This window comes from Patagioenas fasciata, chromosome 1 (genome assembly GCF_037038585.1).
Source record: "Patagioenas fasciata isolate bPatFas1 chromosome 1, bPatFas1.hap1, whole genome shotgun sequence".
NCBI classification, from domain to species: domain Eukaryota; kingdom Metazoa; phylum Chordata; class Aves; order Columbiformes; family Columbidae; genus Patagioenas; species Patagioenas fasciata.
Window position 1 is genome coordinate 150620748 of NC_092520.1, and position 24143 is coordinate 150644890.

Here is a 24143-nt window from a genome sequence, read left to right on the forward strand (position 1 = left end):
AACTATTAGAAATCTCAATTTTCCTTATCTACCCTTTCAGGAAAAGAAAAGAAAAATAAAAGAAGTCATTCCTGTGCATGCAAGAAGAGCAGGATTGGGGAAAATGAAAGTAATGAAAAAGCATTCAAATTTTAACAGGCATTGATCTGGTTGTAAATGAAACCCTCAGAAAGTGCTCTCTGTAGGATGGACAGTACCCAAAAGACTAGGGGTGACTTTGGGAAACACTACAGGAGACATCACCCTGGAATCATACTCTGTGATGCAGGGTGAAGCTGGGAAAGAAATTTGGAGAGAAAGCTGGTTGTTGAAGACATGAAGGGATGTGCTACCTCTGTGTTACTAGTAAAAAGAGAAAAAGGAAGAAAAGCAGTAAGATCAGCTAAAAATACAAGTCAGGCCAGATGGTGGTGAAACAGCCTGATGCAGGCTGAGCACCTCAGGGCTGCTGAGCCCTCCTGGATCAGAGCAGCATAAGGCCTCCTAAGAGAAAGACTACTGGCAGTCCACTCTAGTAAAGGATAAGAAAGCATTCACCAGGAAAAGGCTGATTTTTCTCCTTTGTGAGGGCTGAGGACATGGGATTTCAAAGACGGAGAACCTTTGCCCCCTACATGCTGTTTTTCCACAGCAGTCTGGGACAGGTCCCCTTGTGCTTCGGCAGCGTGGTGGTGCCGAGTCTGTTGTGACACAGGGAAGCTGGTTGCTGCTGTTTAGCTAACCAGCTGACCTGGTGTTACAGAGGCTTCATGTGAGCAATGTGAACCGTGGAGCCAGCGTGAGCCACTGAACTGGTGCTTGTTTTTGAAATATCAATGCAAACCCGCAAACTCCTGGGAGATGGTTATTCCTTGTCACTGGAGTTTCATGACACAGAATCTTAACCCCCTGTACTTATTACATTAAGAGAACTACCTGAGTAACATCAATAGGAGCCTGGTACTCACCTCTCTGTTATCTCTGTCTGCTTGGACCAGGATACCCTTAAAACAGGGCTCAATAAAATGAACATAATCATTGTACTGCAAAGAGAAAATGAAAAGAAAAGGGTTGTGATGGGAGAAAATTCACTAAATGGATTCAAGTCCTAGGTGGATGTTCAGAAAACAGTATGGAGCAATATACCACCTATTCTGCTCAAGAATTGTTTGCACTGATTTTGATGAATCTTGTATTTGTTTAAATAATTTGTTAATTATGGTGTTTTGCTGAGTTCTATCTGAGCATATCTACACATACAAAGTTACCTTTTTTCCACTCACACTCTAGATATTTTCTCAATACTCTATTAGGTTGTGCTCCTGGTTTAGCTTCTAGCACTATTTGTACATGTTTTTGGCTTCTGGAGACTTTGAGCCCCATGTCACCAGATGAACCTGTGTAGCTTAATGTCTCATGCCTTTAGTGCACAGTCAAATGATAACACATTGAGTTATTGCACAACCACCAAACTGTGGTAATTAGTGGAGTGTATGCTTCTAGCCTGATGCATATGTGAGGTAAAACATGCCAGTGTAAACCTTTTCCTACAAGGTTCAGAAGAGCAGGATTCATAAGAATATGGTTAGGAGGTCACTGATGCGCAGCTGATCTTAAGAGCTTAGGTCATGCTACAATGTGTCTGAGCCAGTAGGTTCTTCCTGTGACTACAGCAAAGGAATATGTATTATGTGTTCTTTTTGAGATTGTTATTGAAGAACAGATGATATTTCAAACTCTTTAACGGCTTCCCTCAGTTTTCCTGCCAACACTGTTCACTCTTCCATCTATCAGCCATATAAAGACAGAGCTGTCACCGCTAGAGTTTCCAACCATCTTACATATTAAGTAGCTATCAACAAAAAGTAGACTTTATATCTCAGTGACTGTGCCCTGGCAAACTTTTACAGAAAGGAGCCTGGGGAAAGAAATGGTGCTTGAATTAGCTTTGAAAATTAGGAGGTGAGCAGCCACTTGCCTTTAACCTGGCAGCAAACCCCCAGTCTTGGCATGGATCATGGAAAAGTTTTGCTTTCTGTGGTTAGTGGTGCTGGTTCTCTGTGGGTAACTGGCCCATCCTCATCCTGGCCAGAGCTTAAAATGGGAGAGAGTAACACCAAGGCAACCTGACCAAACTCCATGCAGGCCTGTGCAGACTGACCCTGAACTGGATTGCACCCTTAAAAGATGCTGACGCATAAAAAAGCATATGGCAGTAATTTTCTAGACTAGAAACATTATCCTGAGGATTATACTGCTGCTGGGCCCAAACACAGTATTATGCTAGGCTCTTCTAGGTAGATTTATTAGCTCAGGTCCCTGTTAGCTCGGGTGTCTCTCTACAGCACATTGTTATCTGTTGCAGTCACATCCCAAAGTAAGCAAAAAGATGCAGTTGGCATCCTCCATAGAAGGGAGTGAGATGACTAGGCAGCCACCCTGCTGACCACACAAATCTCACTTCCCAAGCATAACTGATTTTAATCCTCTCCCCTACCTGATACAGGTACTAAGCATTGTAGTTACGCTGCTGTAATATCTGTAGTTTGTCGAGGGGACTGAAAGGTTGGTGTGAGGCACAAAAACGATAACTCAGGACTGGAAATGGGACATACTTACTGCAATGATGTTGACAAAGTCATTTTCTCCCAGAGTATCTAAAATGGTGATGATGGTGTGTTTAGCAATGGTCATCCGCAGGCCCTTCATGCTCCCACTGACGTCCACAATGATGACAATGTCCTTGGGAGATGTGGCCGCTTGGATGTACCTTTATAGAAAGAAGAATTCAAGGAAGCAGGGTGAGAGTATGGGGAGGAGGAATGCTGGATGTGCTGCTGTCACATGATGCTAACTACAGCATAATATGCACCATGAGCACAGCTATCCAGAAGGGTCAGGCTAGACATCCAATGGGTCCTGTCCTACCCACCTTCCTCTCCCACCAGCCCCAGTATTTCGCTTCCCACATTGGCAAGTGCTGGGCCTCCTGCAGACATATGTCCATATTCAGCAGAGAGTGAAAATTGCTAAAGCCTCCTTTAGCCATGCTGAGTAGACTGAGTGAATGCCCTGCATCTCAGGAGTCTGAACAGCCCCATCCTTCTGGTCACAGATTTATAAAGAGGAAGGAGACATTGGTGGTGATCTCCATGTGGTATATTTTAGATGCTGTGTGGAAAGCTGGTGCTGGCAGGTGGTAGGGCTTCCCAACCTGCTATTGCTTTTGTTTATGTACCACTCATCTCTCTCAGGAGCAGTATGGGGCAGCACCTGCTGATCAGCAACTCACTGAGGTGTCACCTTGGAAAAGAGGGAGAGAAGAAGACTGAAAGGTTCTTTGGCCAAGTCTGTCCAAAACTCTTACCAGCCACGATTCCTGCAGTCGAAGGAGATGACTCCGTTCTCATCTGGTAACCACTTTATTCCTGAAGGGAGCAGCAAAAGGAGCAATCAACACACACAGACAGGCAGACATCTGCTCCCTGCTACCCAGGCACCCTCACTTCTGCTGTTCACTGCTGAGATGTGGATACCCCACGGGGACACATGAAACTGGCCAGCAATAGCGGCAACCATTCTGCACAAATGCAAGCAGAGCAGCCATCTTTGGCAGTTCTCAGTAAACTATCTATTAATTTCTATTAAAAAAAATGTACCTAGACATAGTCTGTTTGAATTCTATGAGCAATTGCACTTATTTTGAACTTTCTGCTGCTTTGATGTAGTTTTCAACAACATCTTTTTCTCCCCAAGGGTTGTTCAGAGCATCAAAAAGCAGCAGCCGTGACAAGGACGTGTCCCAGATTCCCTGCTAAAGGCTCTGTTCACAGTCTTCTCTGCTTTCCTCTTCTGCAACATGCGACAGGTCACAGAACAAGGGCATGCAGTTGTCTGACCAGGCCAAGCTACAGCTGCGGAGGAGCTCGTGGGTTCCTCCGAACATGGGGCCTCCCTCTCACACCGTGACCTTATGTGCCACTCACAGCTGGCAAGTGGATAACAAATCAGGCTGACCAGCTCCATCTGCCATGTGTGGCCTCAGAGATGAAGAGAGGCTGTAGCTGCCACTAAAAACCACAAGGGAGAACGAAGCAGGGAGCCCTGCTGCAGCCTCTGCACCCCACCTGTGAGATTCACAGGTCCTGCCATGGGGTTTTGTGAGCTTTTTGGAGAAGTCTACCTGAGGCACACCCCTGCAAGCAGACTCCTCTGAGGTTGCAAAGGCAACATGTCTGGAGAGCTGGTCCACATGAGAAAATGGGGTTTATGCCTGCTGTGCACACTATTCCTTCAGCCTAAGTGGCAGCAGTCCACACACTGAGTATTTTGCTTACTGCAATCTTGCCCTTCCTGAGGCCATACTGGCCCCAGCCTTCCCATGGAGTTCTTCCATACCACAGACTCTGTCCTGCAAGATTTTTGCTTTGCATTGAAAGAGCAAAGCAAATCTCTGCTCTTTTACCTGGGTAGAGCCTGAAGAATCCAGTGGAGCTGCCAAAGTACTGCCAGGTCAGCGTGGGATCCCTTTCAAAGTTGTCCACAAAAATAGGATTCAAGGCTTCTGACATGTAAACGCCATTCAGGATGTCAGGGTCTGTGGGCAAAAGAACAGAAAATGGAGAAGAAAGTGTGCAAGAAAGGGGAGGACACCCACCAATGCCAATGGAGGAGGGGGATGGGAACAAAGGCAGCACCAGGAGGCATGCAGCCTTGTCCAAAGCTTTGACATTGGGCAGGAAACTGAATGCATCAAGAGGAGTGTAGCCATCAGGAATAGAGAAGTGATTTTCCTTCTGTCCTCAGCACTGGTGAGGCCCCACCTCAAATCTTGTGTTCAGTTTGGGGGCCCTCACTACAGGAAAGACATTGAGGTGCTGGGGGGAGTTCAGAGAAGGGCAACAAAGCTGGTGAGGGGTCTGGAGCACAAGTCTTATGAGGAACGGTTGAGGGAACTGGGGCTGTTTAGCCTGGAGAAGAAGAGGCTGAGGGGAGACCTTATCGCTGTCTACAACTACCTGAAAGGAGGTTGTAGCATGGAAGGGTGTTGGTCTTGTCTCCCAAGTAACAAGTGATAGAACAAGAGGAAATGGCCTCAAGTTGTGCCAGGGAAGTTTCAGATTGTGCATCAGGAAAAAATTCTTCATGGAAAGGGTTGTCAGGTGTTGAAACAGGCTGCCCAGGGAAGTGGTAGAGTCACCATCCCTGAAGGTGTTTAAAAAAAATGTATAAATTAGGTTCTTAGGGACATGGTTTAGCACTAGGGTCAGGTTATGGTTGGACTTGATGATCTTGAGGGTCTCTTCCAAGTGAAATGATTCTATGATTCTAAGTAAGTTCTGGAGGACAGATCACCACTGGCCACTACAGGTAATCTCAGCTTGGTCATATGCTGTCATCCTCATTTCTCTTTTCATCCTTGTCTGCCCTTGGGCTTTATGTTTGGTTGGAAGAGGGCTTCGAGAGACCCAGGAAAATCAGCACTGTGCTGAGCACAACTGGCGCACCACACAGACAGGGCTCAGCTGCTGCTGAGGAGGGGATATGTGGCTGTTGTAAGGCAGCTGCCTGATGCACCACTCAAAGGAACAGCCTTTCTACAGAGAGTGTTTAAATTTGTGCTAGATATAATCACCCAAGACAGAGCAGCTCTAGGATTTACATGCTGTTTGTCTCTTTCTCCAACAATTCTTTCTGTTCTTCTTTGCCTGTCCTTTCTTTCACAAAGCCTGAGCTGTCCTCCCCTGCCCCTGATCTCTTCAAAATCAATAGGAAGTTGCAGACTTGCAGGGAGCCATATGAGGCAGTGTATATTTGGTGTCTGTGTAGACTCATTGCCTCAGGAGATCAAACAGAGCAGCAGCAGTAGAAACAGGGAATAAGAAACCTGTCATTGTAGGATTAACTGTATTAATGTCGAAAGGCATGGAGCTTTGACCTACCACTTCCTGTTTAGTCACTTTGCTAAAGGCGGTTTTAGCCACAACAGGGGAAAAACTGAACTGTGGCTCCCCAGCCACGAGGCCAAAGTAACTCACGGAGGAAGGGAGCTAAATGAGCTGTGGAGAGCCAGGCTTGCTGCTGTTTGCAAGAGGGGGAGTGAGTTCTGCCAGGCACTGCTCTCAGGAGGAGGCTCAAGCATGGAAGAAGCCCTCGTCCTCCTCCTCCATCTTCTGCTCATCCTCCAGCCATAGGCAGAGCAGCTAGATGGTTTGTGTTGAGCCGTTGCAGCTTGGCAGTGCCTCTCTGCTGCCTCTGACAGCAGCCATTTGGCCACCTCTTTCTGTGTGCTGCTGTATGCTTGCCCAAAATTATGCAAGGGGAATAGTTGATGGGGAGGCAAGGAGGGACCCAGTTCAGGCAGCTTCAATTGTTGGCCAAAAAGAACAATAAACTTAGAACAATCACAACTGGTGTCTCAGCCAGCAGATCAGCAGTGTGCTGACCAGCTTGGACTAGTTTCTGGCATGTAACTGGAATGGTGTGATTGTGCAGGGGCAGAGGATATAGAGGCATAGACAAGGCCATGTGAGTCTCAGTACCTCCCTGGGCTCCTGGAGGTGCCAAACCGCCAAAGGTTTGCTGAGAATGGAAAATAGCCCAGAACAGTCATGCCCCAGTAGCAGCTGTGAATTACCCCCAGTCCTCTATATTCACTGGGACTTAGGAGTGTCCCTGAGAGGTGTCAGTGCCTCATAATACAAAGGTATTTGTGTCTAAATTCTCAGCTGAAATCAATGAGATCCTTGACACCTAGAGACACTGATAGATCTGACCCTTTGTAAAGAGTAAATATTGCCAATAAATTCACATCACAGTTTATTTTCACACCATCTTTGATTGGGTAGGTGAACTCTAGGAGACTATACTGCCTGCCTAAGATGGAGGACTGTCCATCATTGGAAGTCTTCCAAGAGCAAATTATACCTAAGCCCTGTCACAGTGAGGGACTGCAGCACAGACATGACTGTGCCTTGAAGCAGTATCTTTTCAGTCCTTTTTTCTGGCAGGTGTTTTTTTTTTTTTTCCTGTTTCCATCCTTTTTTTTTTTTTTTTTCAGTATTATTACTGGTAGTTTCCACAGCAACCTATTAGTAGTGAAAAAGTAGAGGCCAGTACCGGCCCTTACCTTTGTTGTAGACATTGGTGGGGAGCTGGATATCGCTGTATGTTGTGTTCACCAGCAGGTTATTGAAATGTTCATTTGGCTCCAAAATGAATTCATCTCCAAGCTCAACATAATTGTCATTTTCATCTTTCTCATTAATCAGTAGAGAGTTGTAGTAATCAAACTGTTGATGAGGACAATGGAAAAGAGAAAGGCAACGAGAGAATAAGACAGACTATTACCAGTACTGCCTGGAAAAACAAAACAAAACACAAAAACAAACAAACAAAAACCATAAAAAAACTACCACCACCACCACCACCACACAAGCAAACAAAAAATCCCAACAAAAAACACCACACCCCAAAACCAACAACAAACCACTTTTAAAACATAAAAAAGGATGTCTGGAGAATGCAGGCTTCAAATAGGATCAAGATGAGCAGCGAACAAGAGCCGTTACCAATTGAAAAGCATCAGGCTTCCCAGGTGATGTTTTCTGCCCTATTTCTTATTTTCAGGTGCCTATGTAACTGAAAGCATGGTCATAACCAGCAGCAGAAGAGCCACCTGAGAGCAAAGAGACACAGTGGCAGAGTCCTGTGGTCCTTTAGGGGTATTTAAGCGACTAGCCAGAGAGGTGGAGTGCCTCCCTGGGTCTGGTTCCCAGGTTTGCTACAGGGCATGTGGATGCTGACCTTACTTGCCCTGTCTCTACAGCTGTCAGAGGTTGCTAGAGTTAACTCCTGATGTACATCCAGCCAGGATTATCCCCTCACTCTGTCACGCCAAGCAGCAGGCACTCAAGAAGAGCAAAGGATAGAGCAGAAGGTGCTCAAAGATGATGCAGTCTTCTCCCTGTGAAGGCCACTGGGGCTTTAGCATCTATGATAACTTCGGTATCTTCAGGACGCTCCTCACCCTTGGATAACAGATGTTTTTAAGATGCTTTTGTTGACTTTATTTGAGGCCAGAGGTTATTTAAGAATTTATGTTCAAGCAGTAACTGTGCTTAGGGGGTGTGAACTGTGTGTGCAAATACAGGGTGATGTATCTCGATTCGCCCATGACCTTTACCATGAATGCAGATAACCCAACTAGCATGACTGTAACACGATTCTTAAATAAATACACAGGAGAAGAGAACCTGGTAGACAGCTTGATATCAAGAAGCATATTTATTCCCACCCTTTTCCAGCATGGAGGGGTGTTCTTGCAGGGGTAGCCTGCAGAGCTAAGCACTCTGCTTGTACTGTGGACTTTCTTCATCAGAGGTTTCACTCCAGCTCCCTTCACCAGCAGTAATCCCATAGCTTGGCTACAGTTTTTAACAGAAAGCCAATTATTCAAATCGCTTGGACAGCACCAAGCTTTCACTTAACAGAGTCCTGACAAGTGGGTGTCTGCATGGTGGAGAAAAGATTATGGGGGCTGTTGAGAGAGTTGGTGAGAAACTCAGCTCATTGGGATTAATGGTTTGCTGTGGGTATTTGCAACAGTGTCCTTCTCATTGCTAACACACACTCAATTTTCAGCTCATTTTCCAGTCAAGTAACCCACAAAGCACCAACTAATTTGGGCTAAAATGTCACATGATGACAGTGTTGGTGTGCAGTAAATGTAATGCTAATAACATCACACCACCCCCTATCTTCCCAAATCCTTCACCTCCTGGAGCCAAAGTGACTGACCCCCTAGGTGTTACTAGGCTTGGGATATGCCAAGAAAGTCACTTAGTGACACTGGTTTATGGACAAGCTGAGTGTCCTGAAGACACGGAAATTCCCTACCTGCCTAGGAGCCTGAGGTGGCTAGGTGCTGCTAGGCCTGCCTTTTGGCTAGTCTCTCTGAGGACGTGTGTCATATTTTGTCACCGAGGGGGATAAACTTACCTCCAGTGAGGAGTTGTACTCATGGTTCAGATCTGCATCTTCTGCTGCTTCCACCAACCTCTAATGCAAGCACACAGAAAGAAAGATGAGCGGCTGCTCTGAAGACCCCTCCAGAAGCTCTTCCAGCTGTGTCAGCCATTCATACATTTAGTGAAAAGACACATGGCTGCCTCCTTCACCACAACACAGAGTCACAGGGCTAAAAACTTCCCTCTTTCCCGCTGACCTGTCATTCTGCACCACAACTTTGCAGCTTGGAAGGTATATTCACACCTACTTATTCCAGAGTCCCTGCTAAAGCTGTGAGCAATCTTAGCTATCACAGGACGTATACAAACAGAAATATGTCCATTTAGAGAAACAGCAGCCAGAGATTTAATTTCGTTTTCCGTAAACTCTTCCAAAAAGCCATGGGAAAGGCATTTCAGACCCAGTCTGATGTCAATACCTCATCAAAGGAAAAGGCCTTGTGGGAGTCTCAGTCTGGTATTGTTAAAGAAGACAAAGACCATGAGTAGAGTTCATAAAGGGCTCAGCAATGCTGTGGCCATTTATAATCTCTTACCATTTATGGAAGGCAATATAATCAACTAGTATTCTCCAATATGTTGCTTTGGGGCATTAATTCTCAATTGGTATGGACTGGGAAGGAATCCAGCTAAACATGTACATGTTTTCAGAGTTGCACAATCAGCAACAGTCTCAGCAAAACTACTTTTTCTCCTTCACAAAGGATAAGGCAATCCAAATATTGGAAAGGTCTGGCTATGAATTTAAAGTTATGGGCCAGAGCTCTGGGTCTAAATATGTCCACATTTCACTTTGAGATTCAAATGATGTGTTTCTGGATGACTTTTCCACATTAGACACCTTAAACAGTCAAGGCTCTGTGACTACAGAAATATGCTTTTCATAGTGGGTAAATATAAGGGAATATAATAGATCCTTAGATGCAAGAAGTAAGAGGGGCCATAATGATTACCTGCTCTGATCTCCAACACAGCAGCAGCTAAAGACCTCTTGCCACCTCCTCCACGCTTCCTCATGTACACAGCTGGAAATCCAAGCACCTTCCTTGCAGCTCATGTTCAGGGGCTGCAGGAATTTCCCTTGAGCCACACACACAGCTGAAACAAGCTACCAGTCTTCAGTGGTCCAGAGGGCATTATGCAAGGATGAACTTTATTTTCACTTGTGAGAGGTTTTTTTTTTTTTCCTCTTTAAACAGCTATAGAATCAAAACCTCTTTGCTCCTAAAAGAGTGTTCCTTCCCTCATATTTATTCCTAGACTTTGTTTTTGTCTTATTTCCTACTTCGGGCTGAAGGAGAAGCCAGCATTATCTTGTCTGAACGCCCACATCCTCCCACCAGTATCTACTTAAAGCTCAAAGCAAGCCAGCTGCACCAGCAGGCATTTGGTTCAGCAAGGAAGTCCTCATGCAACCCCTGTGCCCACACACTCCTGGTATAGGCAGGAAACCAGTGTCTACTGCTCTGGGGCTGAAAGGAGAGGACTTCCTTCTCATAGCCCCCATGGTCATACCTCAACGGCTTCGACCTTCCTGCGGAGCATGCTTTCCATCTGCTCTGAGAACTTCTTCACCAGCTCCAAGCCATCCACCTCTTTGATCTTCAAGGTTGGCTCCACATCTTTGTACTTCTACCCAAGCAAAACCAGAAAACCCTGCTGAGCTGGAGGCTTATATGGAGAGGGGTGAATATGTATTATTGTTAGCTGGGTATTGTTTTTGGTGAAGACAGATGTGTTGAAAGAACTGGTCTGATTTACTAGCTGATTTACCACCTTCTCCCATCTTTGCCTTTCCTCTTTTTTTTTACACCATAATTTGGTTATGTGCAGATCACTGACCATAACACAAAACATTTTGACCAAGTAAAAGCAACTGAATCAATTGTGAGCTCATGGCTTTTAACAGCAGCAATGTAGCTGAAGCTATTGGTGCCTAAAATAAGGGATAAAAGCAGAAGGCTGACTTTCGAAAACCTAAAATTAACATTGTGCTTACATCCATAGTCGCATTATATGCATTGCATACCTGACATGTACTTAAGGCAGATGGAACTGCAAAGGAATGGAACTGTATGCTGTCATTACATCATCTCCTACGTCATACATGCTCTGGGGCACTAGTGGCAGAGATGTAATGCTAATATCCTGTCCTCCCACAGTGCCACCATATCTGTAGGGTAACCTGTCACGAGAAGGGTCTGCTCAGTGCTTAGGTGGGAGACTGCCAAGGGAAGGTTATCTAAACAGTTATGACATTACTTATTCAGCACATGTGAGCATGCTGTGGGCCAAGAGCAGCACAGAAGCAAGTCCCAGAAATTAGGAATTACAAGCATGGCTACTTAGTGCTACCTCAGCTGGGAGAGATGCTGTAATGAGGACGATCTGGATCTGACAGCTTTAGATATAGCCAATTTCTTCTGACCATGTTTCATATAATCTAGGCATTAAAAACCTCAGAGTAGTCCCAAACTGGGTAACTGTAATCTGCCTCCCTAAATCTGCCCTTTCAAGACAGGATACAATGGTCTTTATTTCTCCATTTCAAAAAAATCCCAAAGCTAACAGAGATAGGCAGAAAGAAAGAGTAAAAATGTTGAAAAAGGACAAAATACAATTAATCTATTTCAGGAAACATGGAGACTTATCTCCCTGACAATGTGGAAGCACAAAGGCAACCAGCTGAATTTCCCTCATTGTCATTTCTCTCTGAAGTGTACATACATCCCCTCCATCTTCATGTTGTATTAGCACTGCAGCAGCAATCTCAGCCAAGGCTGGACTTCTTGTGCTGATACAAAATGAGGGGGGTGAAAAGGGTAAGGGGATGGCAGAGGCTTTAGTGGCACATTTGAATTAGAAGGAATTGTGGGGGGAAGGAGTTTGCATGTCTTTAGGGTGAGCAAGCGGAGCTCTTTTTGTTCAAGAAGCTCATTGACTGTCCAGGAGGGTGGCTGAGCACAAGCGAAGTAAGAAATGCCTCAAGGTTGGGGCCAGCTGAGGAGGTCAGACAGAAATAGCAGCAGCATCCAGCCTGCAGCAGGCATGGCGGGGAGGCTGCTCGCTCTGCCTGGCGTGATTAACAGCGAGGGTTTTACTGGATTAAAAACGCCAGGCCTTGCATCCCCTCTGCTGCTCCTGGGAAGCTGGGACGGGGCGGGGAGGAGGAGGAGGAGGATGAGTTGAACACGAAGGTTTGCGTAACCACGCTGCCAAAAGAGGGATGTGCAACAATCACCCCCCTCCCCCCCACTGACTGAGGTTCCTGGCTGCTGACATCCCAGCTGGTGCCTGTCCCATTTAGCTCCATGTCATGGTTTCATCGGGAGGTTAGTGATCTCTGCCACGCTGGGCTTTAATCAGGCCCTCCTCGGGGGGAGAAGGGTAATCTCTCCTGGGAAAGCCAGCGACAGCGGGGGGGAAACAACACCAGCATGGGCAAGCACGGGCTTTACAAAGTGACCTGCCATTGGTTACCTTGGGTTGTCCCTTGAATTAAAAAGATCAGGGCTCTTTACCTCTCAATTATTTTTTAACGTGCTTTGGACACATTGACAAGTAGATGCTATTAGAGTAAAAGTAATCATGAGCAATCTGCTAATACCATACACACGTCTCAGCTCTGGGAACTAGCCAGAGCTGGGAAGACAGAAAACCCCCAAAAGACTTTCTGCAAAGTTTCAGTTGGCTGCAAGGAATTCACCATCTTTGCGCTCAGATCCAATTTGAGTTTTTTTCTGACAAATGATCCAGCAAACCATTTCGTATCTGTATTACTACACCTAAATTCTCCTACTATTAATGAATATTCCCTGCAAGAGTTCCCAAAGGTGGGAAACAGAGTAGTACCTGTGATTTCAGTACCGTTACCAGACATCATGTCTGGAAGTACAGAGCAAATGTCAACACAGGTCCTTGGAGCTGACCAAGGTTAACCTGCACAACCTGAGTCTAGGGTTCATGTTATCAGATCATCATAATTTACAGAACAGGCATCAGCTACAGGCTTGGGAGAACTGGCTGTAAGGATCTGTTGTTGAAAGGGATTGAAAAGTTAACTCTGATCTAATGAAATATTTTCATATTCGTCCAGTTTTTAGTGTTTCCTTAAAACAACAGAAACAACTCATTAAGATTCTTCTTCCACAGTGATGGGGGTGGCAATTTAGAAGTGGAATATCCAGGATTCAGTATCCTTAGTTCTATCTGTGAACAGAAATATGTCACCAAATATATTTTCTTGTTCCCACCTCCAAGAAATTTAGCCCATTGAAGTATACAGTGTTGCATTACTCACTGCTAGTGAAACTATATTAAGAGTGTGAAAGACATTCCTTTCATCTTCACCCAGGAAAATGTCTTGACTGAACTTCTTTAATTTGTCTGTTACTTGCCATATAGTTATTTGTCTTACTTTCTAGTAATTACATAGCTGGAGCTGAGCCCTGCTGTCCTTTCTCAGCCCTGTCCACCGGGGATGGCAATCAGCACTGCAGCTACAGAGGGAACCAGGAGGTAGTTCTCAGAAATGCTTATAATGCATCACTGACATAGTAGAAGAAAGAATAAGTTTGGGGTCTGCTGAAGCTGCTGGCGCTTCTGGCATTCAGAGGCCAGCCCTGAGAAACCCAGAACCACCATGGCATCCCCTCAGCATGGCTGCAGTCAGTGGCCCCAGGCCTTTGGTCACTGCCTGGCCAACTGCAGCAGCAGGGCTGTGGCAAACAGACCAAGCAAGCCACAGGTTCAAGCTTGCTTTTCCTTAGCTCTGGGAGATGCTACTGCCCTCCATCCTGCTAAGCCTTTCGTTTCACTTCTGGTCTGGCTGTATTGCCCTCAGCTGTCCTAGACCCTGGCCAGAATTTTAATACAGATCCATCATCTCTGAGCCAGGCTAAAGAAACGGGCTGAGAGAAGGACTGAAGAAATGGTCCTGGGAAAATGAGATGAAATGAAATTGCTGAAGGAGTAGGACTTGAGGGGTGAAAGGTAAACCTGAGCTGTTTAAACTGCTTAAGTGAAGTTAGGGCAGGACCTGCATTTACGAGATGGGTCTGCTGAAGAGTATTGACAGAGCAAGCTTGGATCAAGCTCATCTGTAGCCCCTACTGGAAGAGGTGACAGTGACTCACTGAAGGACAGTTTTGCTCTGAGCCACAAGTGACACTATGCCCCACTCAGGGGGGTCTGTGCTGCATTCACACCCAAACATGTGCAAGAGCAAACCAGACATGTTCACCTCTCTGAGAACAAAACCACAGGGACATGGGCTGGGACAGGTCAGTGTGATTATTTTACAAGGCTGTCAGACCACTGGAGAAATATAGCTCTGCCTTGGCTCCCCTTGACATGAATGCTCGATTGGTTTTGGTTATATTCAGGCTCCTTTTTAATCAGAAATTAGTTTTCTTTGTTTCCAGAGAATTACACCAAAACCTGATAGAGTTGTGAGTTTGTGTTCACAGTCTGGTTGTCATGACTGTCATTTTTAGTGGTACTATAGTAGCATGTACAGGTCTCATGTAACCTCTACCCCAAAGAGTTCAAAATCACAAGAGTCAAAACATAGTGTGGACAGAGGGAGATGAAACAACATCTCCAGAGGACCAACACAGCACATCTATCTTGATACCCAGCTCAATGCTGCATCTGCCATCCTTGACCTCCATTGTTAACTTTTACAACACTGGTATTTTCAGCTAAGCCCTGTTCTGCTGAGTCACACTGATATTTGGACGTTAAGAAATGTGTACTCCCTTAATATGTTAGTAGAAGTCGCCACAGAAACACCACAAGTTGGCTGTGTTGAAACAGTAAGAAGACATAGTGGCTGCAGTATGGCTTCACACAATAAGGGGACACTCTCATTTTCCAGAAAGAACTGGTGTCTGTACACTTTCTGTTGGACAGCAAATACCTTTACAGCATCAGACACAGATACAAATTTGGATTATCTGATGGTCAGGTATCTCCTGCCTACTGGAGCTCCAGCACCCACCAGAGATGCTGTAGCATGTCACTTTGCCTCTGGCACTACCACTTGGGAACCCCATAGAAGAACAGGCAATGCAGAAGCAACATCAGAACTTCTAAAAGCCAAACTTTTGACTGCATTGATATCCCACTACAACTGCGTCAATGATTAGGGCATGAAATACCTGCACTAGTGCTAATCATTTTTCATTGCATGGTGTCACATTCGTCCTAAGAAGAGCTGAGGATCAGTATAGACTTCTGTGATGGATGCTGAAGGTCTTTCTTGGCCAAGCCTAGCAAAAGTGATGCTCTCTTCCTCCAGACAGAAAGCAGGACTGTGGCAACAGGGAAACCAAGGGCAAGGCAAATGATATCCAGATCCCTTTTTTATACAGGGATAGGGATGTTATTACTAGTCAGAAGACAGAAATCAGACACCCAAAAGGCCAAAGAGTTAATGTACAGCTTGTGTTGAAGAGACTAATCAGAGAAAGAGTAAAGAAAAGGAATCAGACAGCCACATGAGGTGGAGAGGGGACTGGATCCCTTCAGATGTACTGAGCAGCCACCAGGCACCCTGAACAGCATTTGAGAGGTGCTGATCCATGAGCCAGCACTGTGTCCTTGTGGCCAAGAAGGCCAGTGGCGTCCTGGGGTGTATTAGAAAGGGGGTGGTTAGTAGGTCCAGAAAGGTTCTCCTTCCCCTCTACTCTGCCCTGGTGAGACCACATCTGGAATATTGTGTCCAGTTCTGGGCCCCTCAGTTCAGGAAGGACAGGGAACTGCTGGAGAGAGTTCAGCGCAGGGCAACCAAGATGATTAAGGGAGTGGAGCATCTCCCTTATGAGAAAAGGCTGAGGGAGCTGGGGCTCTTTAGCTTGGAGAAGAGGAGACCGAGGGGTGACCTTAATCATGTTTACAAATATATAAAAGGTGAGTGTCACGAGGATGGAGCCAGGCTCTTCTTGGTGACAACCAATGGCAGAACATGGGGTAATGCGTTCAAACTGGAACACAAGAGGTTCCACTTAAATTTGAGAAGAAACTTCTTCTCAGTAAGGGTGCCAGAGCACTGGAACAGGCTGCCCAGGGGGGTTGTGGAGTCTCCTCTGGAGACATTCAAAACCTGCCTGGACACATTCCTGTGCAACCTCATCTGGGTGTTCCTGCTCTGGCAGGGGGATTGGACTAGTTGATCTCTTGAGGTCCCTTCCAGTCCCTAACATTCTGTGATCTGTACATCCCTGCTGCCACAGTGCAGAGCTCACAGAGCCTGAAAGAATCATAGGATCATTTTTGTTGGAAGACACCCTCCAAATCATCAAGTCCAACCATTAACCTAACTCCGGCACTAAACCATGTCCCTAAAAAAAGAGAAGCAACCTGACTGAGTTGAAGATGTCCCTGCTCATTGCAGGGGAGTTGGACTAGATGACCTTTGAAGGTCCCTTCCAACTCAAACTATTCTATGATTCTGTGACTTCAGGAATCAAAGGTACCACAACGACTTCTCTACAGCTGCAAATGGAAACATTTACTTAAAGCACTTGGAGCCTTTAATGCTGGTGGAGAGTTAAGTCCAGTGGTGCCTGTTGTTTGGTGATCAAGCCAGGCACGCCAGGCTGGGGAGAGAGGCAGAGCTCTGCACCTCTGAAGGTCACACCTTCCAGGGCATCTGCCTCAGAGACTCTGTCTAAAGAAGAGTTTTAAAGGCACAATTCAAAGAACTGATGAGTTACTGGAGGAAGACAGATGAGGAAGCAGTAATAAACAAGAGTGCCAGCTGGAGAGCTGCAGGAGGGGAGGATGAGCAGGTGAGTGATGAGCAGGAGGAGAGGGACTGATATGCACTTGGGAAGGGAGGAGTGAGGGGTCAGTGTAGAAGGGCACGAAGTGATCATCAGAGGGGAAACATGATGAGTACTCTTAAATTTATTTATTTATTTTAATGGGACAGTTCAGCTGACATTTGGCCATGGCTAATGAAAGAAGAAAAGGCATTAGATGTATCCCCCTCTGCAGTTCAAGGGGAATGGCCACAGGGAATCACTCTTTGTGTATGGATATGAACCTGCATGGTTTTGCAATTTAGCTGGAGACGTGTGTGTTTTGCTTTTTGCCACCCCAGGGGAAAACTTTGGAGGACTACATGGGGAGATGACGCAAAGCCAAGGGAAACCTTCACAGCTTTTACCTACCTTCTGCAACAGGAGAGAGCCTGAATACTTAGTCACGATGGAGTACAGCTCCCCACCAAACGCATCTGCCCAAGACTTCACCCTAAAAAAAGGGGAAAAAAAGGAAAATCAGTGTTGACAATTCAAAGTCAGCAGAACTGTTTACTTCCTCGGACAGGGAAAACTCCATCTTCCCTAGTATGACCCCCCTCTATATATCTCTAAGCCACTGTAGTGATAGTGATGATGCTTTCTCCCCAGTTTGCTAGCCAGACAAGCAGTAAGGCAAGTAATGCTTCTGGACATTCTGCCCAGGACATCAGTCAGCAAGGAGAAACACTGAGTTCTGCTGGTCTTGGTCACTGCATTTTGACTGAGGGTGGAAATCATTTCATCTAACTTTAGAGGCACAAAAGTTGTATGTTTGGTCTTAAGTATCATCTGTTTTCCTCTGTTGTTAGCAAAGTGAAATAAATAGCTCTGCAAACATATATTTATCTTCACTGCTGGCAGACAGAGCCTGGGGTGAAGGGCTAGACAGTGTCAAGACTGCTGAAGAGAATTAAGTGTCAGACCTGAAAGGAATTGTCAAGATTCACCCCTTGGATTCAGTTACCAGATCTGCATGGGGCAGAGACTAATGAGCCATAAGAATTCACTGCTTTCAGTGAAGATACTACAGCTTGATAATGCCAGAGTAGATTATGCACCTCATAATTGTAAAACACCACTCACATTTTTGCCATCCTGTAAATAACTGATGATAGCAATACCACATGGAGAACATAAGGATGTTGAAGAGCAGCCTGAACACTGAGCCATCCAAATCAAAATAGATGGCTCTTGTAATTGACAGAGCACTTCATCAGAAATCTGTTACATGATTCACATTAGGCAGTTCCACCTACATACAGTTCCTTCAACGAGGATTCACTTAGGAGAGATTTATTTAATGGGATAAATAGCCTGCTCCACTTACCAGAATACACTACTTATTTATGGGGTGCAGAGTCTTACCTATGGCTTCCAGCAGATTTCTTCCAGTCCTAAGGAGACTTTAACCCCAGGGCCTGATTTCCTAGTGCATTGCAACACTTTTTTTATAGAATAATATGCCAACACAGAGACAAGCTCTGGAGTAAAGCCAGCACAGCAATGGTGGAATAATCAAAACAGCTAACTTTAGCCTAAGAAAGTCTGTTTAGGCTCCCCTCTTGCAATCAGAGACAGATAGGCAGCTATAGGGGATGATTTAGATCATACACAAGGCTTCTGCTCTAAACTGAACCTCTCTCTGCTGCCTAGAAAAGGAGTAAAATGAGAGTGGGTGTCCTTTTTAATCACTCCTGAATTGCCAATGAGGCATTAATTTCGAAGCACTGAGTGTGATCCAGCACCAGCTGAACTCAATCAGACCAATGCTCTGCATCTTGTTTTGACAGCCAGAGCTTTTATCTCTTCATTTTATTCTTACAGAAAAAAAGAAAAAAGTATTTTCTAGGAGACAAGGATTCATTGTCCTTATCAGAGTTGTGCTAGGGAGCCTAATATAAAAGAGGAAACCAGAAACAGGGACCCCATGGGAAGCTTTCCTGTTTGTTGTGGTGACTAACACATTCCCTGAGGTGTGTGGATCTCTGAATCAGCATTTAACTCGATGCCCATCTGCAGCTGCTGATTTTGCAGCTTTCATGTATAAGATGTTTTGTGCTGATATTAATGCATATTCTTCAGTCTCCTCACTTTTTACTGTAGAAAGAAAGCACCTAAACATGGAGTTTGGGTTATTGATGTTAGCAGGGAGGTTTATTTTTACCTCATTTCCCTGACAAAAAAAAATGAGGTACACGTGATCCTGGTCTTTCTGTTTTGTGTTGTGTCTGTAGCTGTGTGTGTGCCCCTATTCTTCCCAATTATTAACTTCAGCCGAGCGGGGCAGGAGAGTCGGTATATCAATTTCTGATTAGCGGATGTGGTTGGGCAGCTTCAGCAGGAAGATGCTATTATTGAGGTAAAAGGTCCACAATATGAGCTTTACAATGATCAGCCAGCAGAGAAACCAGACATAGACACAGTTTCATAGTAGATTCAGCCCTGCTGCTTGTGGAACTGCTTGTTTGAAAAGTCTTAAAGTCCATGATGACTGGGGATTCTCTGCTTTCATAAAAACAGGAAAAGGGGAGGTCAGCTTTTAGCCTTTGAGGCTGTGGAAAAAGAAGCCAAAGTACATCAACCTTGAAACTTTCACTAACAGCAGAATTCAAGAAAAAAAAAAAATCAGTATTTGTGTAATTTTGCGATTTCTACATGGGTGCCCTCGGTGTGGGATGCTCAGCTGGGGAGAGCTTTCCCAGCCTGCCTGAGGCAGCAGCCCCACAGCCACATCTGAACTGCTGCTCCAACCTGGGGGCTGATATTTCTGCTGATCTCGAAGCAGGTCTGCAAAGTACCATGCTGCAAAACCTGCTCGCCCTGGGAAGAGACAAAGGGTGTGTCGAGGGTTTAGATTGCGGAGTGACAATCAAACCCTGGCAGATGTATTGTTAACCTCCTTTCCCCCCACTTCCCCCCTTTGTCCCTCCCTCTTCCCCCTTCCCACTCAGGACAGGCGATCGGGAGGAAAAGAAGGACAGAGAGAAGAGAGTTGGAAAAAGTAAAGATGTTTTACTAATGCTACTAATAAGAATAGAGAAAATAATACAAAATATACAAAACCAATCTTGAAAGTCTCAGCAACTGCAGAGCCAGCACCCAAAGTCCTGGATTGGACTCTGCAGCCAACCGGAGCTGTATTCAGTCTCTTACTAGGCCTCAGTTCGCAGGGACGACCAGCAAGGTCCTCTCCTAATGTCAGCCATGAGGAAAAAGGGAAAGGCACGAGATCCTCGTGATCTCCCACTTTGATATGAAGTATTCATGTGAATGGAATATTATACACCGTTGGTCAGTCTCTTGGTCACCGGTTTCTCATTGCCCCTCTCGCGAGATGTCCATCCATGCTTATCAATAAGTTTGCATTCCATTGCTACGTTTACCAAAACATGTGTCTGGTTCTCCAGGAAAATGCAGCTAATACGAAGGCTTTAGCTGACAGGCAAAATTCACTAAAAGAGAAGCTTGTTTTTTAACAAAACCAGGACAGGGTGTGAGGAGGAGGAGAGGAGGAAGGAGGTGCAAAGGCATAGAGGAGCAGAGAGAGGAGCAGAGACTGGCAGTGTCTGGCTGGCTGGAAAGTTAGGGAGCACAGAAGAATGAGAGGGCACAGAGGTCCCAAAGCCCTGTGTGACAGGGCTGAAGAGTGGGTAATTAAAAATATATGGTGGCATTTCAGGGAAGCTGAAGATGTGGCAAGTGAAGAGGCAGAAATATGCTGGCATTTCCATATTTAAAAGACTATTATTTGTCAGGAAAGGGAGTGACCTAAGGGTACTGGTAGATTAAGGGCAGCCTGCTAACTTTAAAGAGGTTTCTTTATTTCATAAACACGTGAGAGAAAAAAGTCAATCTACAATTCATCAGGTTGCAGAGAAATTTCACCTAAGCCTGCTGGTTCCACAAACTCAGGAGCAGATACAGTGAGGCAGTAGGGACAGCTTGAAGAGGCCATACCAGGTTGACCTTCACGTCTCCCACCAACATTTGCTGATGTTTCTGGAACCACAAGTAGCAAAGGCTGAGCAGCCAGCCCCAAATCCTCACCATCCTCATAGCTGCCAGTGCTCTTGCCCATGCCATGGCCAGCTTACAAGCAGGACAGTGTCCAGGAGGAAAGAGGAGGTGGTTTCTGTACTGAACCAGCACCTCAGAAGTGTTGCTAGTAAGTGGATGTGCAGATTTTCACACTGCTGGCATTAAAGCAGAGTGAGCTTAGCAAAGATGTGAATAAGTTGGCGACGAACTGAGGGTGGTGCAGCAAAGCCAGGCACGACTTTGGGAGCAGCACAGGCTGACTGGGCCTTGTGTCACTTAACTGTGATTGAACCCAGCTGGTGTTTAAAGGCCTCAGATTTTGTGTCCTCAAAATGCCCCTGTGTAATCTATGGAGAAGGTCCATTTTCTACTGATTTACTCCCTTTGGCCCTCTCGCCAGTGTGTTCTTCTACTGAAATTTCATTCAAAAAGGGCAACTTTTATGTTTTAGTTAAATTCATGAGCATATTTGAAACACCAGGAACTAATTCAGCTCTTGGTCTGGTTTCGGTACCCCGGGAGAAAAGCTCTTTTTCTATTGTTTATTCTTGTACATGAATAAATTCCAGATCATACAAAGTGACGTAACTCTTTCCTCAGTAGTAAAGGGCTATCACATTATAAACAAACACATCAGAAAAGGATTTGGTCAGAGATTGCCTGCCTTTAATCCCCGCACTTGTATTCAGTGGTGAAAACAGCAGAAAGGACAGGCTGTCTTCTTAATGCCACAGATTTCAAGACCTAAAGGTATTTCCATGCAGTATTTACCCTGGGCACAGAAAGTTGATTTTTATTTTTTGCAGTTTGAAATTATCAGAGGTTGGATTTTTTTTCTTTTTCCCCTCTATAACCTCTGTGTCCTTTTTTGTGAAACCCAAATCAAAAGCACTTTGTTGAGGAAGGGTTTGATAGTGCGGCCAAGAACAAAATCGATGGCAAAGTTTCCTGAGATGAAGTCAGCACAATGCTTGGTAATCACATGGGCTGCACTGGTGAGCACATCTGCAAGGGTCTTATTGGCACTTTTTGAATACAAAACATTTTCTCAGTCTCAGGAAAGGGCTTGAGCTGACTCTGGTTGGTTTAGTGGCCATATCTCCTCCTGAAACTCCACAGCAGTGTTGTCTTCTCTCCAGACCAATCTGCTGTCCTGTGCAGACAGAAGCTGCCCCACAACAACTTTTTCCAGCCACAGTGCTGCCATTTTTAATCCTTATAGGATTTAACTTGCCTAAATCAGCTTAACAAGGTGAAGTTTCTATAAACTGGGTCTGCTGAGGGCTGTTAGCCTCCTGCCAGGCTGCTGCAGTGGGCTGCACTGGTGGTGGAGACCTTCCCAGCAGCAACCATGATGGGACTAGCACAGGGCGGGTGACCATGACGGAGGAGCCAGTTGCACACACCAACAGGCATATAGGCGCCCTGCAAGCCCACAGCCAAAAAGTTGCATCAAAATTCCTTATGTGCACACTAGCACCTGTCCCCAAATGCAGTGCCAGCACAAAACACAGCTGTTTAGGCTTTGTATTGCAGCTCAGATTTTCATTCCTATGCTCCAGAGCTCTGGAAAGAGCTATTGAGCCCTTTGTAGTAAGGTGGAGCAGGAACAAGCAAGGAAAAGTACCATGGCGTCTTTCTTCTATTTAGCCTCCCACCACTAACATCCACTGACATCCACACACATGAATAAACATGTGTGTGTATTATCCAGGCTGCATATATACACAAAAGCCTTTTTTCAGACTTCAGTATACCAGACCAGTGCACTGGATCAGCGCCAGTGACACATAATGCTAAAAAAGAGCTGCAAACCTTGCACTGCACAACCTGGATTTCCTGGAGATACCTTCCGAGGCCAGGTTCTGACCAGGGCTATGCAGTCCCAGGGTGCCCCTGGCAGGCTACAAACCAGCAGCATCTTCTGGAACTGCTCTGCTAAACTGAGGAGCTGCTAAACTGGAGCCATTTAAATCTGCCTCCATGGCTGAATCGCCACAAGTTGGACCAGCAGTGGGGTTTTATGGACGTGCCCTTAAACTTGTTTTGCCTTTTGCCACCCAGTGCATTAAGCAGAGCATTAATAGATGTCAAAGTGCTCAACTAAAGCAGATGAGCATCATTGCCTTGCTTGACGAAGGGGGGAAAATGGGGCATTGCACCCTTGCTAGACCTGAGAACTGAATTTGCGGCTCCCGTGCTCGTGTCTTCTTCCAGAAGCCATCACCACCATCGTAAGGAAAAGCCACCACCCCCCTGGCAGCGATGTGCCCATCAGAGGAGCCTGCATTCACAGTGCCTGCCACCACTGGGGAGGCACTCCCACCCACTCATGCCCACAGCATCACCCACCCCACACCAGAAACACCCCACGCCAGAGAGAGGGGAACACTCACGTCTCCAGCGGGATCTTCGTCTGGGCCCTGGTGGAGGGCAGGAGGCAGAAGAGCCAGAGCATCATCCACGGGACGGCCCAGGGCCCCATCCTCCAGCCGCCAACCATCAGCAAGGGGACTGGCTGGTGGGGTGCGGGGGCTCCATGCCCTTCCTGCTGCCCTGGGGGGAGTCCCACGCGGCCCCCGCCATGCTGCCGGGCTGGGTGCCCTGCTGCTGTGGGGCCCAGCTCCGGGGTGACCCCGGCTACCTCTGCCCCGAGAACGTTGCTCCTGATGCTGAGTGCTGTCAGGGGTCTCTGGCTCAGCGCAGGTGGCCAAAAACCCACCAGGGTCCTTCGTCAGCGGGGACCCATGGGTGCAGTGTGTCTCCGTGCCCTGAGGAGCAGCTGCGCCAGGAGGGAGCTCTGCGCTGGGAGCTGCAGCGGCTACGTAATCCCCCGCCAGCCCTTAATCCCCTCGCCGAGCAACAGCAGCCACAGATTTAGGGAAGTGGAGTGGGATAAAATCACCCAGGATTACTCTGATTCCTGAAGACGGGTCTGGGATTCTCCAGCTGGAGGTCAGGCCATGCCTGCTTTGAAGGGTTGCACCCAAACCCTTGAACAAAAACTCCCAACCTTTGATGTCTGTCTGGCAGGCTTCCTGTTGTGCTGTGGAATGCTGAAGGGTCACCCTGGCACCACCCCTTCCACTGGGGAAATGGGGTTGGGAACAAGAGCGTGGGGCACATGGTGGGCTCCTGCAGGCACCAGTGTGTTTGTGCCATGCTGTCACCTCATGCTGAGGTTTGCAGGGGACCGAAGAGACTCGGCAAGAGCTGGTGCCTTGGCAGTATCCAGTCCAGGTCACAGAATCTCAGAATGGTTGCGATTGGAAGGGACCTATGGGGATCA

The 24143-nt window shown here is 46.3% G+C and overlaps 1 protein-coding gene across 1 annotated transcript in view; it reads right to left on the reverse strand.

The window, feature by feature from the left end:
• CACNA2D4 (calcium voltage-gated channel auxiliary subunit alpha2delta 4) overlaps positions 1-23599 on the reverse strand; it is a 141073-nt gene extending 117474 nt beyond the window's left edge. The window contains exons 1-9 of the mRNA XM_071817636.1: positions 23251-23599; positions 17186-17267; positions 10524-10640; positions 8980-9039; positions 7109-7271; positions 4445-4576; positions 3347-3407; positions 2599-2749; positions 948-1022 (exon numbers count right to left, since the gene is read on the reverse strand). Coding sequence (XP_071673737.1) covers positions 948-1022; positions 2599-2749; positions 3347-3407; positions 4445-4576; positions 7109-7271; positions 8980-9039; positions 10524-10640; positions 17186-17267; positions 23251-23357 — 948 coding nt within the window. The 5' untranslated portion in view covers positions 23358-23599. The remainder of the gene's footprint in view (positions 1-947; positions 1023-2598; positions 2750-3346; positions 3408-4444; positions 4577-7108; positions 7272-8979; positions 9040-10523; positions 10641-17185; positions 17268-23250) is intronic.
• Between the last annotated feature and the right edge of the window lie 544 nt (positions 23600-24143).